Genomic DNA, 18,590 nt, shown 5'->3' with positions numbered 1-18,590 from the left:
TTATTTACCAGATAGAGCTGATTAGCCTGGGTACAGCCATTCTGGTGCTTTACTTTCCCTCAAGCTCTCTAAACACCTCTCCTTCTAAGCTCCCCCGTTGAAGGAAACGGCGGAAGGTGATTCTCATAAAATATCATCTCCTCGGCCTCTCCTGTGAAGACATCCAAACGGAGCTAGTACTTGATGTTAAAAGAGATTATCTATTTTTTCTCTCTCCTTAGTTCTAATCAATCTTAGCAACAGCAGCTGCGCAGTGTACGTAGGATTTATGTACCTGATTAGAAAATAAGATGAGTCAGAATCATTCAAAATCTTATTGTTTTATGGCCAACTTCACTAAGTTTTTCAAGATGAAAGATAAAGTCAGATGTGTTTTCTAGCAGAGAGTTTAAATTCTTATTGTGTTTTAAGCTACAGTTTTCTATGGCTTTTATTCTGAAGAGAAATAAAATGCAGATATATACATGCTAAAAAATCTTGGTCGTTTATCCATTTGTTCCTCTGTGTAGAAAACACTAACAAACAGACTGAAAAAATATTGATGTTTGTATGAGAGCGCTTAAAAATGATCCTGTTATGTAGTTTAGTTATTTTATACATTCTTTTTTACATTTTCTATCGTAGAAAAGAATAACACTTATTATTATAAGCTTATAGCTTAGTTTCCATTGTACTTAATTGCCTAAAAAACGTGTTTAGAACTAAATGGGGTGCCTTAAAAGGCAGTAGAATAATCCATCATCTTTAAAGATGGCAGCTGTTGGCTTGTCAGGAGAAAACTCCAGCAACATATATAAAGTATACAGCTACTGTTTTCTTTACTTTTATACATCTCGTTAGAATAAAATAGAGTACGGACAAGACAAGCTTATGGAGTGAGAAAGCAAAGAACAAGCAGAGGAGGATCCTCTCGTAGGTCCCTGTTGTGGAAAGCCGAGGGGCTGCAGCCGGGTGGAGTTTTAGCTGGCTCGTGCAGAGGGGAAACACCTGCGAAGTTATTCAAGTTATTCTGCTCGTCGCCTCGCTCAGGTGGAGCAAGGGCTTTTTATACGGAGCAGAATGGGAGTCCCAAACCGTTCAGCGCACTGCACTGTGCTGACGGCCAGTCCGTTTAGCGCCAAAGTTGTGCTAACAGTGAAGTTGTCGGGGGGGGGGGGGGGGAACCAACTTCATTTGAACAGGTTTTTGTTAGAATCCCAGCTTTTCACATGAAGCATTCACCTAGCCACAGTCAGTCTTGTAAACATCAGTGATTAGTCACAGAAGAGGTTATTTGAGCACTGACCTTGCTTTAAAGAATATCATGCTGTAAAGCATCCGGTTAGAACCAAAATATATTTATTAAGGCTCGGAGGCAGGGACTTTTTCCCGTTTGCTTTTTATCAAATGTTTATCCTTTTTATCCATGCCCGTTACCATAGCAGCAGCTGGGAGACAGCTACCCGCTTTTCACATGAATTCTTATGCACTTCCAGCTAATAACTGCGATGGCGTTCCCTTGCTTACGGTGCCGGCGAAACGCTTCTCTGCGTGTCGATTTTTCCCTCCTCCAAGGCCAGCTGCCACGCTGGCCTAATTAAGGAGCGCTGTTGTACAAGTACCAACAAACAGCTGTCACAGGTGGATGCTCTGGGTCTCTAAATCCTCTTTTCTGTTTGTTGCTGTTTAGGCGCTATGATAACTATAAAATCGGCACCTTCCTTTTATGCCGGAGCGTGGCGCGGGCGTTTGAAGTGCACGTTCGGCAGTGGGACTGCGGAGGCCACCGCTCCGCCACCGCCTGCAACTGCGGCGTAGCTGCGCGAGAGGGGGGTGACACCGTGGTGCTGGACACCTGCAATGGCCATTTTCGGGAGAGCAGACCCCAGCTAGCCGTCAAAAGCACAGAGGCATCGCCACGTGTCAAAATCCTTAAGTCCTACGGAGGGAGAAAAATAACAGTACGTGGATATTTGAGTACTCTTGTTGTTGTTGTTCTTTAAAAATGCGGGTTTAATATTTCTGAATTATTAATGAAGTTGCTACAAAAATATCTATCTGAAGCCATAAGAGCGCCTGCAGCAAAATGTACCGAAAAACAAGATGCAGGGAAGAAGCTGGTTAAAGTGTTAGTTTAACAAACTGTAAAATAAAACAAAACAAATATCTCTGGAAATTTCTGGGAGATGTAGTGGAATGCCAATATTGCTACTTACTCTCCCCAGTACGGCAATCCGCTCTCAGTTTGTTTATGTGAGGCACTACCCAACCACATCGCATAAAGCAAATTTCTTTGCAGAGCTTCTGATATAAATATTCAAGGAAAGATCACGGGTAGCAGAATAATGTAGTTTTAGAGTGGAACAGTAAGGCAATACTAGTCAGATCCAGATAGCCCCCAAAAGCCATGAAAATGGGCTGCAAATATGCAACATTTGGTATAATTTAAAGTATTTGCCTAAAAAATATATGGTCACAACGTACTTTGCATAAGTATCACATATCCACACTATCCAGTGAAATCTTTGGGGAATAAGAGCAGGCTGCACCAGGGGCTTTGGTGAGGAGAAGAGCCACAAATTACGGCCAAGAAGATAATTTTGTCCTGGAGTTGTACCATCAAGATTTATTGCCAGGAAATGTTTTGGGTGAAGAAAGGTCCACAATGGAGCCAGAACGGTGCAGGGAGCGCCTGTGTTTGGCTCTCCTTCTGATCTCGCTTGGAACAGATCTTGGTAAGGTAGTAATTGAAAGCCTGTTAATTATAGAATAGAGAAAAAGCAGGAAGCAAGCTGTCATTTCATTTTGCAGCTGAATGCAATATAATTACTGTTTTATTACCAGAATAATCTTAGCAAGGAATCCCTATGCTCATTTACACCTTGCGTAAGTCTCAGTGAAACAGATCAGGACACCCTGAGGACACGAACGTGAATCCTGCCCCGATCTGAATGGGAATCTGTGCAGCACCGAATACGGTCCCTGATCAGGCCACTGTGCACGGTGCATCCCGACCCGCTCAGCAGTCGCCCGTCGCCAGCCTCGCGCAGCACGGGAGCCGGCTCCCCCACCGCTCCCGCGCCGTTCAAGGCTGATGCTTTGAACAGGGTTAAGTCACTCGCTTTTCTGCGCAAGGTAGCAGCTTCCAGCAGCCAGTCACTATATATCTCTGCAAACTGAGGTCTCAAAAAAGCTTCTTCAAAGCCTCAATCAGCAGTGTTAAATCTAGGTGGGTTACAGAAAACCTGGGCAGCTGTTAGGTCCTCAGTGGCAGATAGGACACCTTGCCCAGGGTAGCGGGAAAAGAAAGGGTTACAGCCCTCTGAATTCCTGAAATAAATCTACACCTGGAAATATTAATCCAGACAGCACAGAAGACTGAAGGAGCTCATGCAGTCCCGACTGCAAGGATTTTATACGCAGCCTTGCAGGAAATGCTCCTCCCGGTAGTAAAGCGTGTAATTAGAAGGCACAGGTTTATCTGAAGAAGAAAAATCAAATCCTGCCCAGCACTGTGTCAGCTGCAGTTCTCCTGCTCTACCTAATGAACCACTAAGAAAAAATTAACTCATCAGGCCATTTGAGCTTTATGTTGGGGAATTTTTTTTTTCTTTTTAAACTTACCTTGGGAAGCAAAACATATAGCCAAGGTGGAGGTACAGCCAAGGTGGAGGTACAGCCAAGACCTTCTGATGTATTCAAAGACTGGTTTTATATGATGACTTCCATTATTCACCAGGGCCAATAACTTTTGAAGAAAGGATGTTTTAAATGCCCTGATCAAAACAAGAGGGCCTGAGTTCAAAACATAGTGTCCCTGCTGTTACTGCAATCAGTGGCACTTTGCTGCTCCGCTCAGCTGGATGAGGAGATCACTCACGGAAACCTCCTCAAAAACTATTCTTGTGCCTGCAATGATCACCGGGAAGCTAAAATGGGCAAGATTATTATTTAGTCCAGCCAAAACGTAAACTCTGGATTCCAGCTCAGAAATACAAATATAAGCTAGTTGCTTCTTCACAGATATGAATAGATTTGGTGGGGAGGAACTTATAAGGGACCAAAAAATCCCTTATAGATTTTTATAGAAAGAAAGAAAAGCAATATAGAAAGAAAGGAAAGCAATAGACATTATTTACTGAATAAACAGGGCAGGGGTGACTTAAAAAAAGGAAAATAATTCTTTTGAAATTATTGTAATGAGATGTTTCTAACTATTTAACATACTTTTTAAGATTAACTGAAAACATTTAATTTTGGATCAAAAGAAAATATTAAGGTTACCTATCAGGATAGAGTGCTCCTCCTTCCACTCCTGGCACAGATCAGTTTCAAAATAATTTTCTTTTTACCTGTAAAAATAAAGCAAACAAGCAAAAATACACTTCAGCTGAACAGATTTTTTTTTTTTTTTTTTTATTATTTGGTTGGGACACCAATCTGAAAAATCCATTATCCACACAGTTACTTCTTTGTCTTAACCTCAAGATTTTTTTTTCTTTTAAAGGTCAGTGTAAGCCTACCACAAGTTCTTTAATGAGAAAATTGCTTTATCCACTTTAAAACACAATCGTTTTCTGGGTAATCCGGCCTTGGAAAATGAAATGATTTTTCAGAGGGAAGAAAGCTGTTTTTCAGACTTGGCAGATTATCTAAAAGAAATTATTTCCCAGGCAAAGACACAAGGGTGGCCTTATTGTCATGGAAGTTGTTTCAAAAATTAGCTGGTAACTTACCAGTGGGAAAACTTCAATGGATTTAATTATTAATTTAAAAAGAAAGTACTTGTGCAGTTTTATATTTATGTAATGCTATCAGGTATTAGTACCACAGAATCTGAAAACAAGCTAAATAAGAGCACAAATAAATATTTATAGTCTATCTAAGTGATCTCAAATTACCTCCGCCACCGTCAGCGTCCTACTTCAATATTTTCATTTACAGAAAGGGACAATTTTATCGCATAAAAAGCTTGGTAACAGCTTCAGTTCACTGTTGTTGTTTTTCTTCTGCCTCTTCAGATCCTTTTCCCTTCGGGAGCGTTCGTGCGAGCCGACGTGAGCGAGTGGGGAATGGGTTTGACGGTGAGGACGCCGGGTAGCGACTTCAACAGCACCAGAGGTTTGTGTGGCCTCTTTGACGGGATCGGTCACAACGACCTGAGCAATGTGCCCGAGGAAGACTTCCCAGAGGAGTGGAGGTACAAAGCGAGAGAGGATCCAGGCCGGGAGATGCTCCGTAGCACTGTTTCAAGGGGTGTCGATAGGTTTATTTTATTACGTGCTCTCCTCATTACCTGACAGAGGGATCTGCTTAATCTAGTAAGGGAAGCCTGGAGACCCATCACCATCCGAACAGCACGGGGGCTCCATTCTCCGCCAGCACAATACACATAAGCAGTTACTAAGAGAGAAGTTTTATATTTGCAAGTGATGTCATGTTAACAGCTGTGTTAAGATCCCACTCAGCTGTTAAAAAAAAATGTGGTTCTCACCCACACTAGAAAATATAGATAACTGACAATAGGGATTAATTAAAGGTTTGGTATTTCCCTTGTTCTTTTATTCCCGAACACTAATTACAATATGTGAGTATAGATTAAATGTTACATTTTGACGAAGTGTGGTAATATATGTACCACGCTAAAACTTAATACCTACTCTACTAATGACGACAGTGAGCTCTAAAAACTTGCACTTTCTGAGACAGATGGTCTGGAACCAGAGCCAGGAGTCTGGCACCCTGACACATCCCTGTCCCTGTCCCTATCCCTGTCCCTACCCTCCATTTTAATTCCTGTTGCTGAACTCTAAACGTGCCTAATAGATGTTCCCAGAACCAAAATGGGTTTGGTTGACTGTGTAGTTTTGTTTGTGAAGTATGTTTTGCAAATCAGGAAAAATAAGGCTAACCACCTTAACATACCACTAAATCTGTACATGGGAACTTAGTGCAATCCTACAGAAACAAGACATTTTAGACCTAGTGCATTTCAGAAAAAAAACCAAACACCTCTACCATATTCTAGTTACACTCAATGGGCCTAAATAATGGCTAGTTAATGACAATTTTGACCTGCTATTACAAATTGCACTATTTAGAAATCAACAGCCATCTTTAACATCCTAATAATGTGATAAGCAGTCAGAGCTTGCTTCTGGGAAAGCAAATGGAGAAATAGTTTGGTGCAAGAACGACCAACGGCTGACTATCCAAAGAGGGACTAACAAGATCCTTAGGAGGACCTGTTTAAAGCAAGTTTGCAGAAAGATCAGAAGCCAAAGCACAGTATATAGGAATTTACTTATAAAGCAGCTCGGAGTTTCCTAGCGCTCGGCACGTATGATGGAGATACTTCAGGGAAGGCAGGAGAAGCTCCTGCTAACTGCGAAGGGCAAGAGGGGTGATGAGTTTCACCTCGCAGTACTCCCAAGGATGGATTCTCAAGGACCCTTCAGAACCTGGTTAAAAAACCAACCAAGCCAATGGAAAGGCTAAGGCCACCTCTGGAGGAGACTGGGTCGGTCTCTGACCCACCCACAGAGAAATGGCACAGTAAAAAACAAAACCTGGAGGGTGATTTTTTTTTTGCTGCTGTTTAATTCCATTTCAAATAACACTGAAAGCACGTTAGGTTTTCTCCAGCACCTGAAGCTAGTCTGAGTGCTCACCATCTGGCAGTTCGGCTCTCTCCCTGGCTCCCACCTCTCTCAGGCAGCTGCAGGGCTCTGAATGGCACAGATCTGTTTTAAACATCAGCTTTCCAATGAAACTTTTAAAGAATAAAACAACATCAGAGCCTCCCAGCCCTTAAATAGCATCCGGACAAGGAAGAGCTGAATTTTAAAACATGTATTTTAAGTAGGTAAAATACATTTTTCAAATGATTTTTCAAATCTTTTGAGAAACCAGCAGCAATGGTATTAATTTTGAACTCTCTCTCTGTAATAGCATCCAACTTAGTTTGAAAAACTTGTCTTTAGTTCTTCCTTGATTATAACGGGCAGCTAAGAGGAATGACAGTCTCATCATCTTATGCGGGGGACAGAAGGCACAACCTAGCTCCCCGAGGTGCTGTCAGTATGTGTATGCCTGTGAGGAAGGATGGGCTGTTCAGTGGCTCCATCCTCTCCACACCATATACCCCCACCCTATTCAGTGGACCTGATCAAAGGAAGGTATTTGGTTTCACATAGGAATAATGAAGAAATTTGTTTCAATAAAATACCAAGGCAAACCATTTTCATTTTGCTGAAATTTTCATTTTTGTTTTACGTTTCTGTCCTGATTCTGGACCAGTTTATGATTTCTATTTATTTATTAAATACGCAATACTTACTTAGAGCTTCTAGTTTTTGTAGTGTTCCCTCAAACAAAGAGCTAGTTCTGCTGCCTTAATTTAGGTTTACAGCTAGTTCATGATGCGAGTCTGGGCAGCTTCCGCCGCAGGTAACGGCACCACGCAGAGCCAGAGGAACGGTGCGTGCAGGACGCCCGCTCAGACACTGAACTGCGTTGTCCAAGGGACCAGAGGTCGTTTCAGTACTCCCTCAGTCACCAGATATGTTTTATTGTCCTAGACTGTAGGGAAGTGCAGAATAGCTTGTGCATTTCTGCAAGCACAAAAGCTGTCCAGTCGTATCACATTGTTTTCTGCTGTGCCCGCACATTGGGTAAAACGGTTTCATAAATGTCTGGGCTTCTGTTTTAGAAAGAGAAATTGGTTCATTTTGCCTGTGTCCCCACGATGCTTTATTTATAAGTAGTATTGTATCAATGATCAAAATAATAATGTATGTCATACATGCCATTTTCAATATATCTTGGAAAAATTGGATAAAAACAATTATGATTCCTACAACAGAATCTAGTGTCTGGCTCCAAAATGTTGGCAAATGCTTCCACTTTCCTGAAATCTCTACATTCTGGCTGCAAGACAAAATTAATGCCAAAATAATTTAAATTTTTGGTGATATTTCAAATTTGTCTGGAAGTAAAGTGCTGCCAACTGTTGGGACAAGAAGCATATCTTTTTCTATAAAGCTGCAGGTTTCCTCTTGTTCTGCACAAATAAGATCAATAAGAGATCTTATTCTCATGAAGTTTCCAAAGAAACTTTAATCATGGCTGTTTATTCAAACTGAACTCTCTAGAAGTTCATCCATCATTAAAGCTGGACTATATTAAAGAGGGAAAAAAAAAATAACCTTACCTTATGTGATGGCCTAGCCCTATTATCAATATAAAACTGCTTTGTGTCAGAAGAAAAACTCAAAGAAAGCTCCATTAGAAGACAAGAATGAAATGAAATATGCATAAAAAAATTTAAAGGAAAAAAACATTTAAAAAAAAAAAACTTACTGATCCAAGTCTTAGAGGAAACACCTGGTAAGGAGAGCACAGGCAAATAGATAAAGATGATTTCCATAATAAAGCCTTTGAAACAAATACATCTTTTTTGTCATTCTTTCTCCAAGCTGTATCTGAGTCACACCAGGGACAAGTCCAAGGCCTTATTTCACGGGCAGTATGCGAAGGGTAACCTGCACCTTAGAGAAAGTTCTGCAAAGAGAAGTCAAGCAGTTAGGCAACGCTCCAGCAAAGCACTTAAACATCTGTTACTAAAAAGTCCCAATGTAGTGCTAAAAAATGTACAGGACAACTCAAGAAGGGCAGTGCAAAAGTGGCTAAAGAAAACAGAGATTAAATTTAAGCATTTTCTTAAGTACTTTGGTAGATTGTGAATTTATACATTCCCCAGCCTCAGGGAAAGAAAGTTTACTTGGTATTGTAGACTAATTTGTTAAAAGTTTCCTCCCTCTAATCTCTTTCTATTTTTAAATCAGAATACCTCCAGGGAAGAGTTTATTTGACAAGACTCCAGCACCTTCTGAGGGGAAGCAAAGGAAAAATTACTGCAGATGTCAGAAGGAGAGCACTAAGCCTGTGCCCACGGTAAACATGCTGAATGCCTTTCAGACGCCTTTCCCTGAGTCCCCTGGCTGCCATTACGATCCTGTGGATTACACCTCTGCAATCCCGTATCTAGATGTTACGTCAGAGTTTGTCACTCACTCAGAAACAGAGTCTACTTTAAGAAAAGACGAGAAACCGTTGACCAAGTCTTTTGATCAAAGGTATCTGCCTAAATCAGTCCAAAAGAGAGGTAGCCCCGAGGACCAATTAAAACCCCTCGCACACAATGTTTCCATGAAAAACAACATTTCCATTAACTCTACCAAACGAACAGAAGACCTACGGAGAGCAAAAAGGCAAGACGACTATTATGAATACTCATCCCTTCAACCATTGCATGGCCCAAGCCAGGGAGACTCAGAGAGCTTTGCATATTTTTTCCCAGAGGATTACTTCGAAGGGATTCGGACGAAACTTCCACTGGCATGGCCCACTCCCAATGGCCTAACTGCCACCAAAGCTCGGGAGATTTGCCACCAAATTCTTGCAAATTCCACCATTGGCTTAGTGTGTAAAGGTCTCCTTGGAAAACAGATGGATGAGGCAATTGATATATGCCTTTTAGATCTGCAGCTCAAAGATGATGTGGCTTGGGTGAGGGCACTGATAGCCCTTTTGGAAAATGAATGTGAAAGAAGAGTGCTAGGAAACAGAAACAGAGCGTTTCAGGTAGGAAACCAGCCATCTGCTACCCAGGAGGAAATCCTCACCGTCCTCCGGTGTCCTGCTTTCTGTAACGGCAAAGGACAATGTACTGAAGTGGGCTGCCAGTGCTTTGAAGACCACAGCTCCTATGATTGTAGCATTGCCAAAAGTAAGTAAAAAATTCTGTTTGTTCCTACCCTACCCGTCTTTCCATGGTATTAGAGTTATTAGGTAGAACATCTGCACAGAGTTGTTTGCTCTTCAAACAGTGCTACCAGTAAGATATTTGATGAATTAGTAATCAGTTTTTGACCTTGAAGAGCCGATCAAAATATCTGGTTGGCTGGTCCTTCACTTTTTCGCCTCAGTAACTTTTTAAAAATGGATTTTACAAGCCCCTTAGCAAATTGGTTTTGCAGAAGTGATTTTCTTTACATCTGATCTATCACCAGCATGCTGACAAGCAAGCTTCTGACAAAAAAAGAGGGTCCTGTTCACCTTGTGGTCAATATTCATGTTAACACTGTATAGATACTTCTGGGTTTTTTTCCTGATCAACAGAGAATAAAATTTGAAAATTATTTTCAAACACTGTAGTAGTAACAAAAAAAAATTAGAAGTGACAAAATGAACAGGTAACATTATCAAAGACATAGAATAGCTACAGGACACATTTGAACCTCCAGACCTGATTCTGCAAATATTTATGAACTGCATTTACACAGGAGACTGTCCCACTAGGTTTGTTTCTTCTTTACAGTTCAGCCTCTCAATGGAAAAATCCAAGTCCAATGTGAGTACTGACAGTGCTTGAAACTAAGCATACGCATAGATGTTAACATTAATGTCAAAATGTAAGCCCTGCCTCAGCAAACCACATAAGCTTATGCTTGAAGTTACAGAAAGGTACTTAAGGCTCAGCCGGACAGTTGAGTTCCTGCAGCTTAAGAAGTAACAGTATTTCAGCTAAGCTGAAATGACAAGGTATGCTCTCATAACCCATCCGAAATGTGGGGGAAAGCCTTTTTCTGCGATGCTTAGGACATTATTCTGTATTTAGGACAGATAAAGCTCATATCTAGGGGCAGTTGCTATGGCTTAGCTGAGACATCCAAATCTCCATCCAGCCCCGGGAGCTCAGCGGCACATCTGATACCCCAATGCATCTACTAGCCAGGATGGGATTACCCATGTGCTTCACAATAAACATGGCTTCAGTGTGCTGACTTATAAAGCGGTAAAATATATCCTGACATCTTTTTTTTGTTAATGGCAAGCTACAATTTGCAGGATCATTTCCTGAATTTGGAGGAATTCATTCTCTTTCACACAGAGAACAACGGATACTGGTGACTGAAAAGCAAGTTGAGCAATTTTGCAGTAATACACAATTCGGTGTTTAACTTCATTTCTCTATGATACGGTCAGGTTAGGGGGGTTGCTTAGACCAGATTTTTGAATTTTATTTTACTTTGCTATAGTTGAAATCCCTCGGATTAGAAGAAAAAAACTTCAATATGACCTTTCAAGTAAAAGCTAATGGCACGTTGTCTTCTTGCTGCGACATCAAATATAAACAAGGACAGAGCAGAGAGCACGGTCTGAGATTGCACAGGGAGGTGAGAAGTGGCAAACAAACACGCATCACCTGTGGCAAACACACCGTAAGCCATTACTACGCCATGGTCTGGCTGCTTTGTCTGTCTCTCACTGCCTTTGCTTCACTTTTCTCCAGTTGAGGAAAATGTAGCTGGTCTTTGCTTCAGATCACTTCTCTTTTGGGAGTGTGGTTTATTAGAGTTCAAAGTACATCAAATTATTCCCTCCAGTTTTCCAAAGAGTCACTAGCATCCCTACTCCAGCGCCACTCACCTGGAAACCTGCTCCACTGCCCCAGGGCTGCCGGGGGCCTCCACTGAGTGAGAGATGCTCCACGGAGGCTGAGTTTTTAGCACGAGCATCCTCGTGCTTCCCCTGGTCCCTGCAGGACACGAGCATGGTGTTGGACCCACAAAAGAGCCTCACTGTTGCAATTAGGAAAGTATAAATTTCCTTTACTGTTTATACTGCTCCATTTGCTGGGGTGAGCTTGTTAGTGTCATGACAAAATTAACATTGACAGCTTCAGCAGTTTTCCTAACACAAGGCAGAAGGCCCTTTTCCAAAATTCCCATGCAGTTTTCCCAACATTTCAAGGGTAATATTTAATTTAAAAAGTGAATAGCCCTTGTTCTCTCTATCACACTGTATGCAACCTGCCTTACCTTAGCTGCAGCTAAGGACTTGCATTTTTTTTTAACTAATACCTCTAAAATATTTTCTGTGGGTGTAAATGTTAAGTACAAATATTTTTTTATTTAAGAAAATCTACAGAACACATTAATAATTACTACTCGAGAAGAAAAATGCTTTCTAGCTAAGTCAAGTGAGCTCAGAAGAGAAAGCATTAAATAAAAATGTAGCAGAAATTGCCATTTTGGCCACCAGTATTTATTTTTCTCTGGAGGAAAAGGTAGTGGCATAACTCTGTGATGTGCAGTGCATATCTTCCCAAGGGTGCACCTGATCTGGGGAACATTTAGCATTCATTTTTCTTTTTTCCACCATACTAGAGATTATATGCTGCCGTCTCATCAACAGCTGTCCACCTCTAGAGGTGTAAGGCAACAGTCACTCATGGTATATTCCACACCATGAACATACAATGGGAACTTAGACATTTGTACAGAAGGGAAAAAAAAAAGTCACAACAGACTGTTATTAAGGCTAGTGTAATTAATTTCATCACTAAAATCTTCCCTGCAAAATACAGATTTATTTTTTTCTATTTCTATCTATCTACCAGCTTGTACAGGGTAAAACCCTGAAGACGCAGCACGGTTCACAGGGATAGACCCCTCAGCCCATGGAAACCTCTGAGTTGTTTTATGCATGACAATTAGAATCTTACAGATGAGCTGCTGTTTCCCAAGTATCCTTGTAGACAATAAAACTACTTAGCAATTCATTGTGTGTTCCACATCCTAGAGAAAATATTTGTTCAAAATATTTTACAATCCATTTTTCATTAAAATGGAAAAAAAAAAAAGCAGCTGCTCAAGCAAATATAACTTAAAAAAAATTACCCACAGACTAATGAAAAAAAATCCATTAACATTTATGAAATTTTGTTTGTTAAAGGAGGGGTCCTCCTTCATATAAAAACCTGGGGTTGGTTCGGCTGGATTTGGTTTGGATTGTTGTTTTTTTCCCCCAAAATGAAGACACTAGAAATAAAGAGGATCCATTTCCTGACCAAATTTACCTAACATCACAGTACTTAAAAATGGGAACAGTAGTGACCAGGAGAGTTGCAAATACCTTCTATAACATGGGTTCCACAAATGCAAAAACACTTCGGAAAACATACCTTTGAATCCGTTGCTGTCACTTGACTCTTCCCAAAGCATGTTGCCAGAAGAGTCCTCAGCTTCTCCATGCGATGGGTGAGCGGAAGGCAGTATGAATTTCCCCTCGTGCCAGTGGTAACGGTTTGAAGATTGTCATCGTATCAGCCCCTTTAAAGAGAAGGGCTTCCCTGAGTTTGGGGAACATAACATTGCAAATTAACTTCTCAGCATGTTCAGTGGATACTCCCCAGGTTTTTAGTGAAGACCCGTGATTAAAACTATCTTTTCTCTTATACTAATTTCTGAGTATTTGACCTTATGCCGGTGCAGCAATCTTTGCAAGCTACTTCTGCGTACGTAGTATGTACCTGCAACCTCAATGTCAGAAAACACCTCTTCACCTAAATACTGACTGAGGCCCATAATCATTAAAAACAATGGACTCCAAATTAGTCCACAGCTTCTCATTTACTTCTGAAGGTTTATGCTTGTCTTATGACAGCCCAAAGTCAGAGCTTTGGACCCTGGAAACTGAGCTGACTGTAGTGCTTTCGGAAAGCAGTGGTCCGCAGGGCGATCGAAAACACAAGGGTCTGAATCCAACCCCCTGGAGTAACCTTCTCCAGCTTTAGGATCCCTTGGAGAAGCATTTGAAATGGTATTATGTCCTTACAGGAGGGTCAGTAATTCAATCTGGATAATTTGTTTTTAATTCCTGATACCAGAGATAAAAGCATACTTGATAAAGAAGAAATTAAGAACTGGACGCATCTTCTGGTGCTCATTCCTCCTCCTCTCCCAGATGTCCTGGTGCCAACTAACGCTAAACTGGTGGAACACCAGTATGTGCTGGGAGGGCTGTGGCTCAGACAGCCACACCAGAGCCCAGCAGCGAGCGGGACCTGGCCGCTGGGGTAGTCCATCTCTTGTACTCCTGGCACAGAGATAATGGGAAGGAGAAGCCTCTCAAGTTTAAGCTGACTTTGAGCAAAACTGGGAAAAAAAATATTCCAGAGAAGTTAAAACAAAACCAAGGTAACAACCAGCACACTTAACTTGCAGAACATTCTCTTTTGTCTTTGGCATAACTGTAGAGAAGCTAACAGACTTCGCACAAGAAGCTGGTTTTGGCTTTAACTATGGCGAGGGAAAAGTACCACCACAGCCTAGAGTGAATCAGTGTGATGAACTGCAATGACCTCCATGTGTTACAGACTATTTGTGAATTCATTTATGAGTGAATACTCTTTCTCTGTATACAAAAAGACAGAAACCGTGTATTTATAAAAGTGCCTGATCTTGGAAATGCAATGTAAAGCAGATCTATATAACCAGCCAGAGGTCAGATCCCCTACAAGGAGAAATAAAATCTTAGGTCTGGCATGCCAATCACTCCCATATTATAATACTTAGAAAAGGTCAGCTAGTTAATTTGGTACAGACAAGCAAGATAAGTATTAGCATGAGCTTCACCTTTAGCTGTTCTTGATTTTTGAGGTTTATTCACAGCATTTTTTAAAGATATCTGCCTGTTTTTACATTTCATAGGCAGAAATGTTCTATATAGGCAGCATGCAATGTAACACCTATCTGCAGGGAAAAGTACTACAGCGTCACACAATAATAACTTGCTTCTTAAACAGCAGCTCAAAAGACTGGAAGTCCTCAGAACTGAAGTCCTGTTGACATCACTAAAGCCAGGATTTCACACCAGAAAAGGCTATTGAGATGAAGAATTAAGATCAATCTCCCAAATAAAGCTGCGTGTTCCAACGGGAACAGCTTGAGCCCCCTAACTGGCAGCTCGGGCACCCCGACCTGGCTGGCAGCGCGCAGGCAATCGGCGCTGGGCAAGCACAGGTGGGATAAGCCTTTCAGCTTTTGTACTAATAAGCAGAGGTTCTGGAGGAAGGGAAGAAAAGGGGGAGAAATTAAGGACTGAATTAGGTTTCTGCAGGACATATAAAACCACTGCCTCTTTCACTTTCTTTTAAAAAGACAGGACCGAAGAAATAGAAGAATGTATGCTGATTTTGGAAATGCTAACTCTGAAATGCCATTGTTAGGAAAAAGTTATCTTCCAGGAGAAGTTACATGGGTAAAGAAGGAGAAGGCAACTCCTTTTGCTGGCCATATATTTTCCCATTAGCTGCAAAACAAATCTCCATCTAATTTTCTCAGGCTGGAATTATAGGCATGAATTAAAACTCCCCCAAGATCAAGGAGGCCATCAACATAATTCAAATAGCTTTTCCAAGGTCACACTGCCGATACATAATAATGTATTCTTCCACTTGTTTTGACCAGCACACACACGCAAAAAGATGGCCGTGCAGTATTTTTAGGGATTGAATACAACCCAGAACATATCTGGAATAATTTTAAATGAAAATACGTAGAAAGAGAGAAGATGTGAAGTGGGGCTTGCAGACAGGCTTACTCCTCTGCTCTGCCTGACTCCAACAGGAGCAGTCCAGGTGGCCAGAGCTATAATTATCCTCACATGAAAACTGCAATTTGGAGTTGAAAGGCACCTCTGAAATTTGGCAATGCTCCAGAAGCTTAGACTTTCTTAATGTTGCTTAACATTTCATAACCCCCCCCAACACCTGTATAAGGTGCTTAAAATGTCATTACCACCTGTAATTAAATGCAGAATCCAATTACTGCAGATAGCAAATCAGGTTGGTGCTTACCGCTTGTATATATTGACCATGTTGCTTAAAAAAAAAAAATCAGGACTAGCAAAGCACACATAGAGGGATGTAATACGCAGATTGTATGAAGCTCTAAAGAGCAATTACAAGATAAAAGGTAATGAGGAATAATAAGGACAAATTAGTTTCAGTGAAGTAATGACACTTGAAGTTTAAATTTCTGTGTGGAAAGTTCTGGGGAAAAAAAGTAGCCAGCAAAGAAATTAAAGAGAGCAAAAATGATGGTGAGAAGGTGAGAAGTTAATGCTTACCTAACACACTTCTGGATATCCTATTTTCATATCAATACATTTCAGCAGTGTTATTAAGAAGTTCTGTGAACCCAAGTGCATTTTCAGAGCTGTGAACCACAACCGCGCAGGTCCCTCAGACACATCTGCAACAGCAGTTACATGAATTACACTCTGTTATCTCTAGAATGATCATATAGACCTTTCTGAATTTATCATACTGCTTTGGGCTGAGTCTTGTTCATGTGCTCTAATTAAATAATATTAATTAAAGCACCAACTATTTAAAAAAAAAAATTATACTGAGCAGAAGTATGGGGTCAGCTATTACAGTTCCTCAGGTGGGGTCTTCTGAACAAAGATGCCTCTCCCCTTTGGAAGAATAAGCTGAGTTTTAATCAGGCCAGTCATGCAAGTTGAGGATGAAATATGTATTATAGAAATCTCACCATTTATATAATTGTGCTTTATTTTTAAGCTTAATTCCAATTTTCAAGGACAAAACATGAGGGAGACATTTAAAGAAAAGATTTAAATTGTTTCAAGACCCTCAGGTGAAAGGGGACAGAGTATTTCAGTTCTCTACGTCAAACATCTGCTTTGGAGATTTCGTATGGGAACATATTGACTTTGTAATAAATATGTTTCTCCCACTTCTATCAGTTCAGTGGTCTTTAAATTCCAGATCATGGTGCCATAATGATTATTTAAGGGCTGCTAGTCTGTCAAGTAAATGGATACCTTTTGGCACATGCAGTATGTGTTTTGCCAACGTGATGCATCACAACAGCGCAGCTGGAGCTGTTAGGGCGTCTTGGGTCCATAGAAGCTCTCCATGCATAAATTAGACTATACAAGTAAAAAATGCATACTAGACTTTTCAAAGAAAACCAATTAATTTCTTAAATCGCCAGGATATCTACAAAGAAACATGCTACTCACTGTGTGTAAAGGTGGTAGCCTCTGTCTCTGAAGCCAGCCTGCGGTGCCGGTGTGACCAGACCTTTGAGGGAGAAATACATTTTATATCACCATAAGGGCCTCAGAAATAGAGTTACCTGGAATTGTGGAATTTCCGTCTGATCTTCTCCACAGGAATTGACCAGGTTTTAAAATTTGCTTAGATTAGTAAACAAAGAAAAAACACAACCAAGCTTTGGGCTAATATGGCAAAACACTTTATATGGTAGTGAGGATGCAATACACTTTAACAAGTAATTGTATCAGTTTTTCAAAATTGGATTTCAAAAGAGGAGTCAAACATGCTTGTGAGAACAGCAAACACCATACTTACTACTATTAAACTTTTCTTGCCAAAACAGAGTGCTATTACTATAAAAAAAAAAGAAATTATTAAATGGCATTATCCTTTAAAAAGCTTTTTTTCTTTTCAAATAATAAGTCATTGGGCTTAATTCTCCTTTTCATTATAATAATTGAGCTGACTTTGGTGGACGTAGTATTAGCTTTGATGAAGTTTACATTATCAAGAAAAAATTAGGTCTCTTTACAAATGCTTTTTTCTTTTTCCTTTTTTCTCATATTAATTATTGCCTTTTCTATTCTACAATGTTGAGTTTTCTTATCTAGCCAACTGAGGGAGGTTTGAAAATTTCCTATGCCTATGCCCCCCACGTTCCCTCAAATATATACTTGTTCACTTGACAACTGATGGACAGTGAGGCAGTGTTATTATATTATAGTTTAGAAGGTAACTCAACTGTTTCTATCAAATACATTTTTCTTCAGTAATGATTTCTGTAAAGCAGGGCACACTTCATGCACATCTCTCTATACTGTTGTGACATAAAACTCACTTTAATATGCTGCTTCCATTCCACTAGGATTGTGTTCTTTACATCGAGCTTAAAGATATTAACAATATATTCTTATTTCCTTCAAGCTGACATCCAGCTTACTGGTTAATATTGGAAAACAGATAAAGAATAAATATGAAAATACATATTAAGCAATTCAAGATATTATTGGCTTCAGTTATTCAGCTTTTTCTTAGTTAAACCAGGGGGGGTCTCACCAGGGCAGAGTAGAGGGGCAGAATCCCCTCCCTTGCCCTGTTGGCCACCCTTCTTTTGATGCAGCCCAGGGTACGGTTGGCCTTCTGGGCTGCGAGCGCACATTGTCGGCTCACGTCCAGCTTTTCATCCACCAGTAGCCCCAAATCCTTCTCCCAAGGGCTGCTCTCAATCCCTTTGTCCCCCAGCCTGTATTGATACCAGGGATTGCCCCGACCCAGGTGCAGGACCCTGCACTTGGCCTTGTTGAACCTCATGAGGTTCACACAGGACCACTTGTCGAGCTTGTCCAGGTCCCTCTGGATGGCATCCCGTCCCTCAGGCGTGTCAACTGCACCGCTCAGCTTGGTGTCGTCTGCAACCTTGCTGAGGGTGCACTTGATCCCACTATGTCATTGATGAAGATATTAAACAGTACTGGTCCCAGTACGGACCCCTGAGCGACACCACTTGTCACCGATCTCCATCTGGACAGCGAGCCATTGACCACTGCCCTCTGGATGCAACCATCCAACCAATTCCTCATCCACTGAACAGTCCAGCCACCAAAGCCATATCTCTCCAATTTAGAGAGAAGGGTGTTGTGGGGGACCATGTCAAAGGCCTTACAGAAATCCAGAT

General features: G+C 40.9%; 1 protein-coding gene across 1 annotated transcript in view; it reads left to right on the top strand.

Moving 5' to 3' along the window:
- The window catches only part of LOC309591782 (von Willebrand factor D and EGF domain-containing protein-like), a gene marked incomplete at its 5' end in the record, with an annotated part of 180,394 nt that overhangs the window by 72,968 nt on the left and 88,836 nt on the right, over positions 1-18,590 (top strand). The window contains 3 exons of the mRNA XM_082314548.1: positions 1,670-1,940; positions 5,001-5,179; positions 8,826-9,769. Of these exons, the coding sequence (XP_082170674.1) occupies positions 1,670-1,940; positions 5,001-5,179; positions 8,826-9,769 (1,394 nt within the window). The remainder of the gene's footprint in view (positions 1-1,669; positions 1,941-5,000; positions 5,180-8,825; positions 9,770-18,590) is intronic.

Source organism: Platalea leucorodia, assembly GCF_965183815.1.
Source record: "Platalea leucorodia genome assembly, chromosome: 5".
Lineage (NCBI taxonomy): Eukaryota > Metazoa > Chordata > Aves > Pelecaniformes > Threskiornithidae > Platalea > Platalea leucorodia.
Note: the sequence above shows the minus strand (reverse complement) of the source record. Positions and strands in the feature narration are given on the sequence as shown.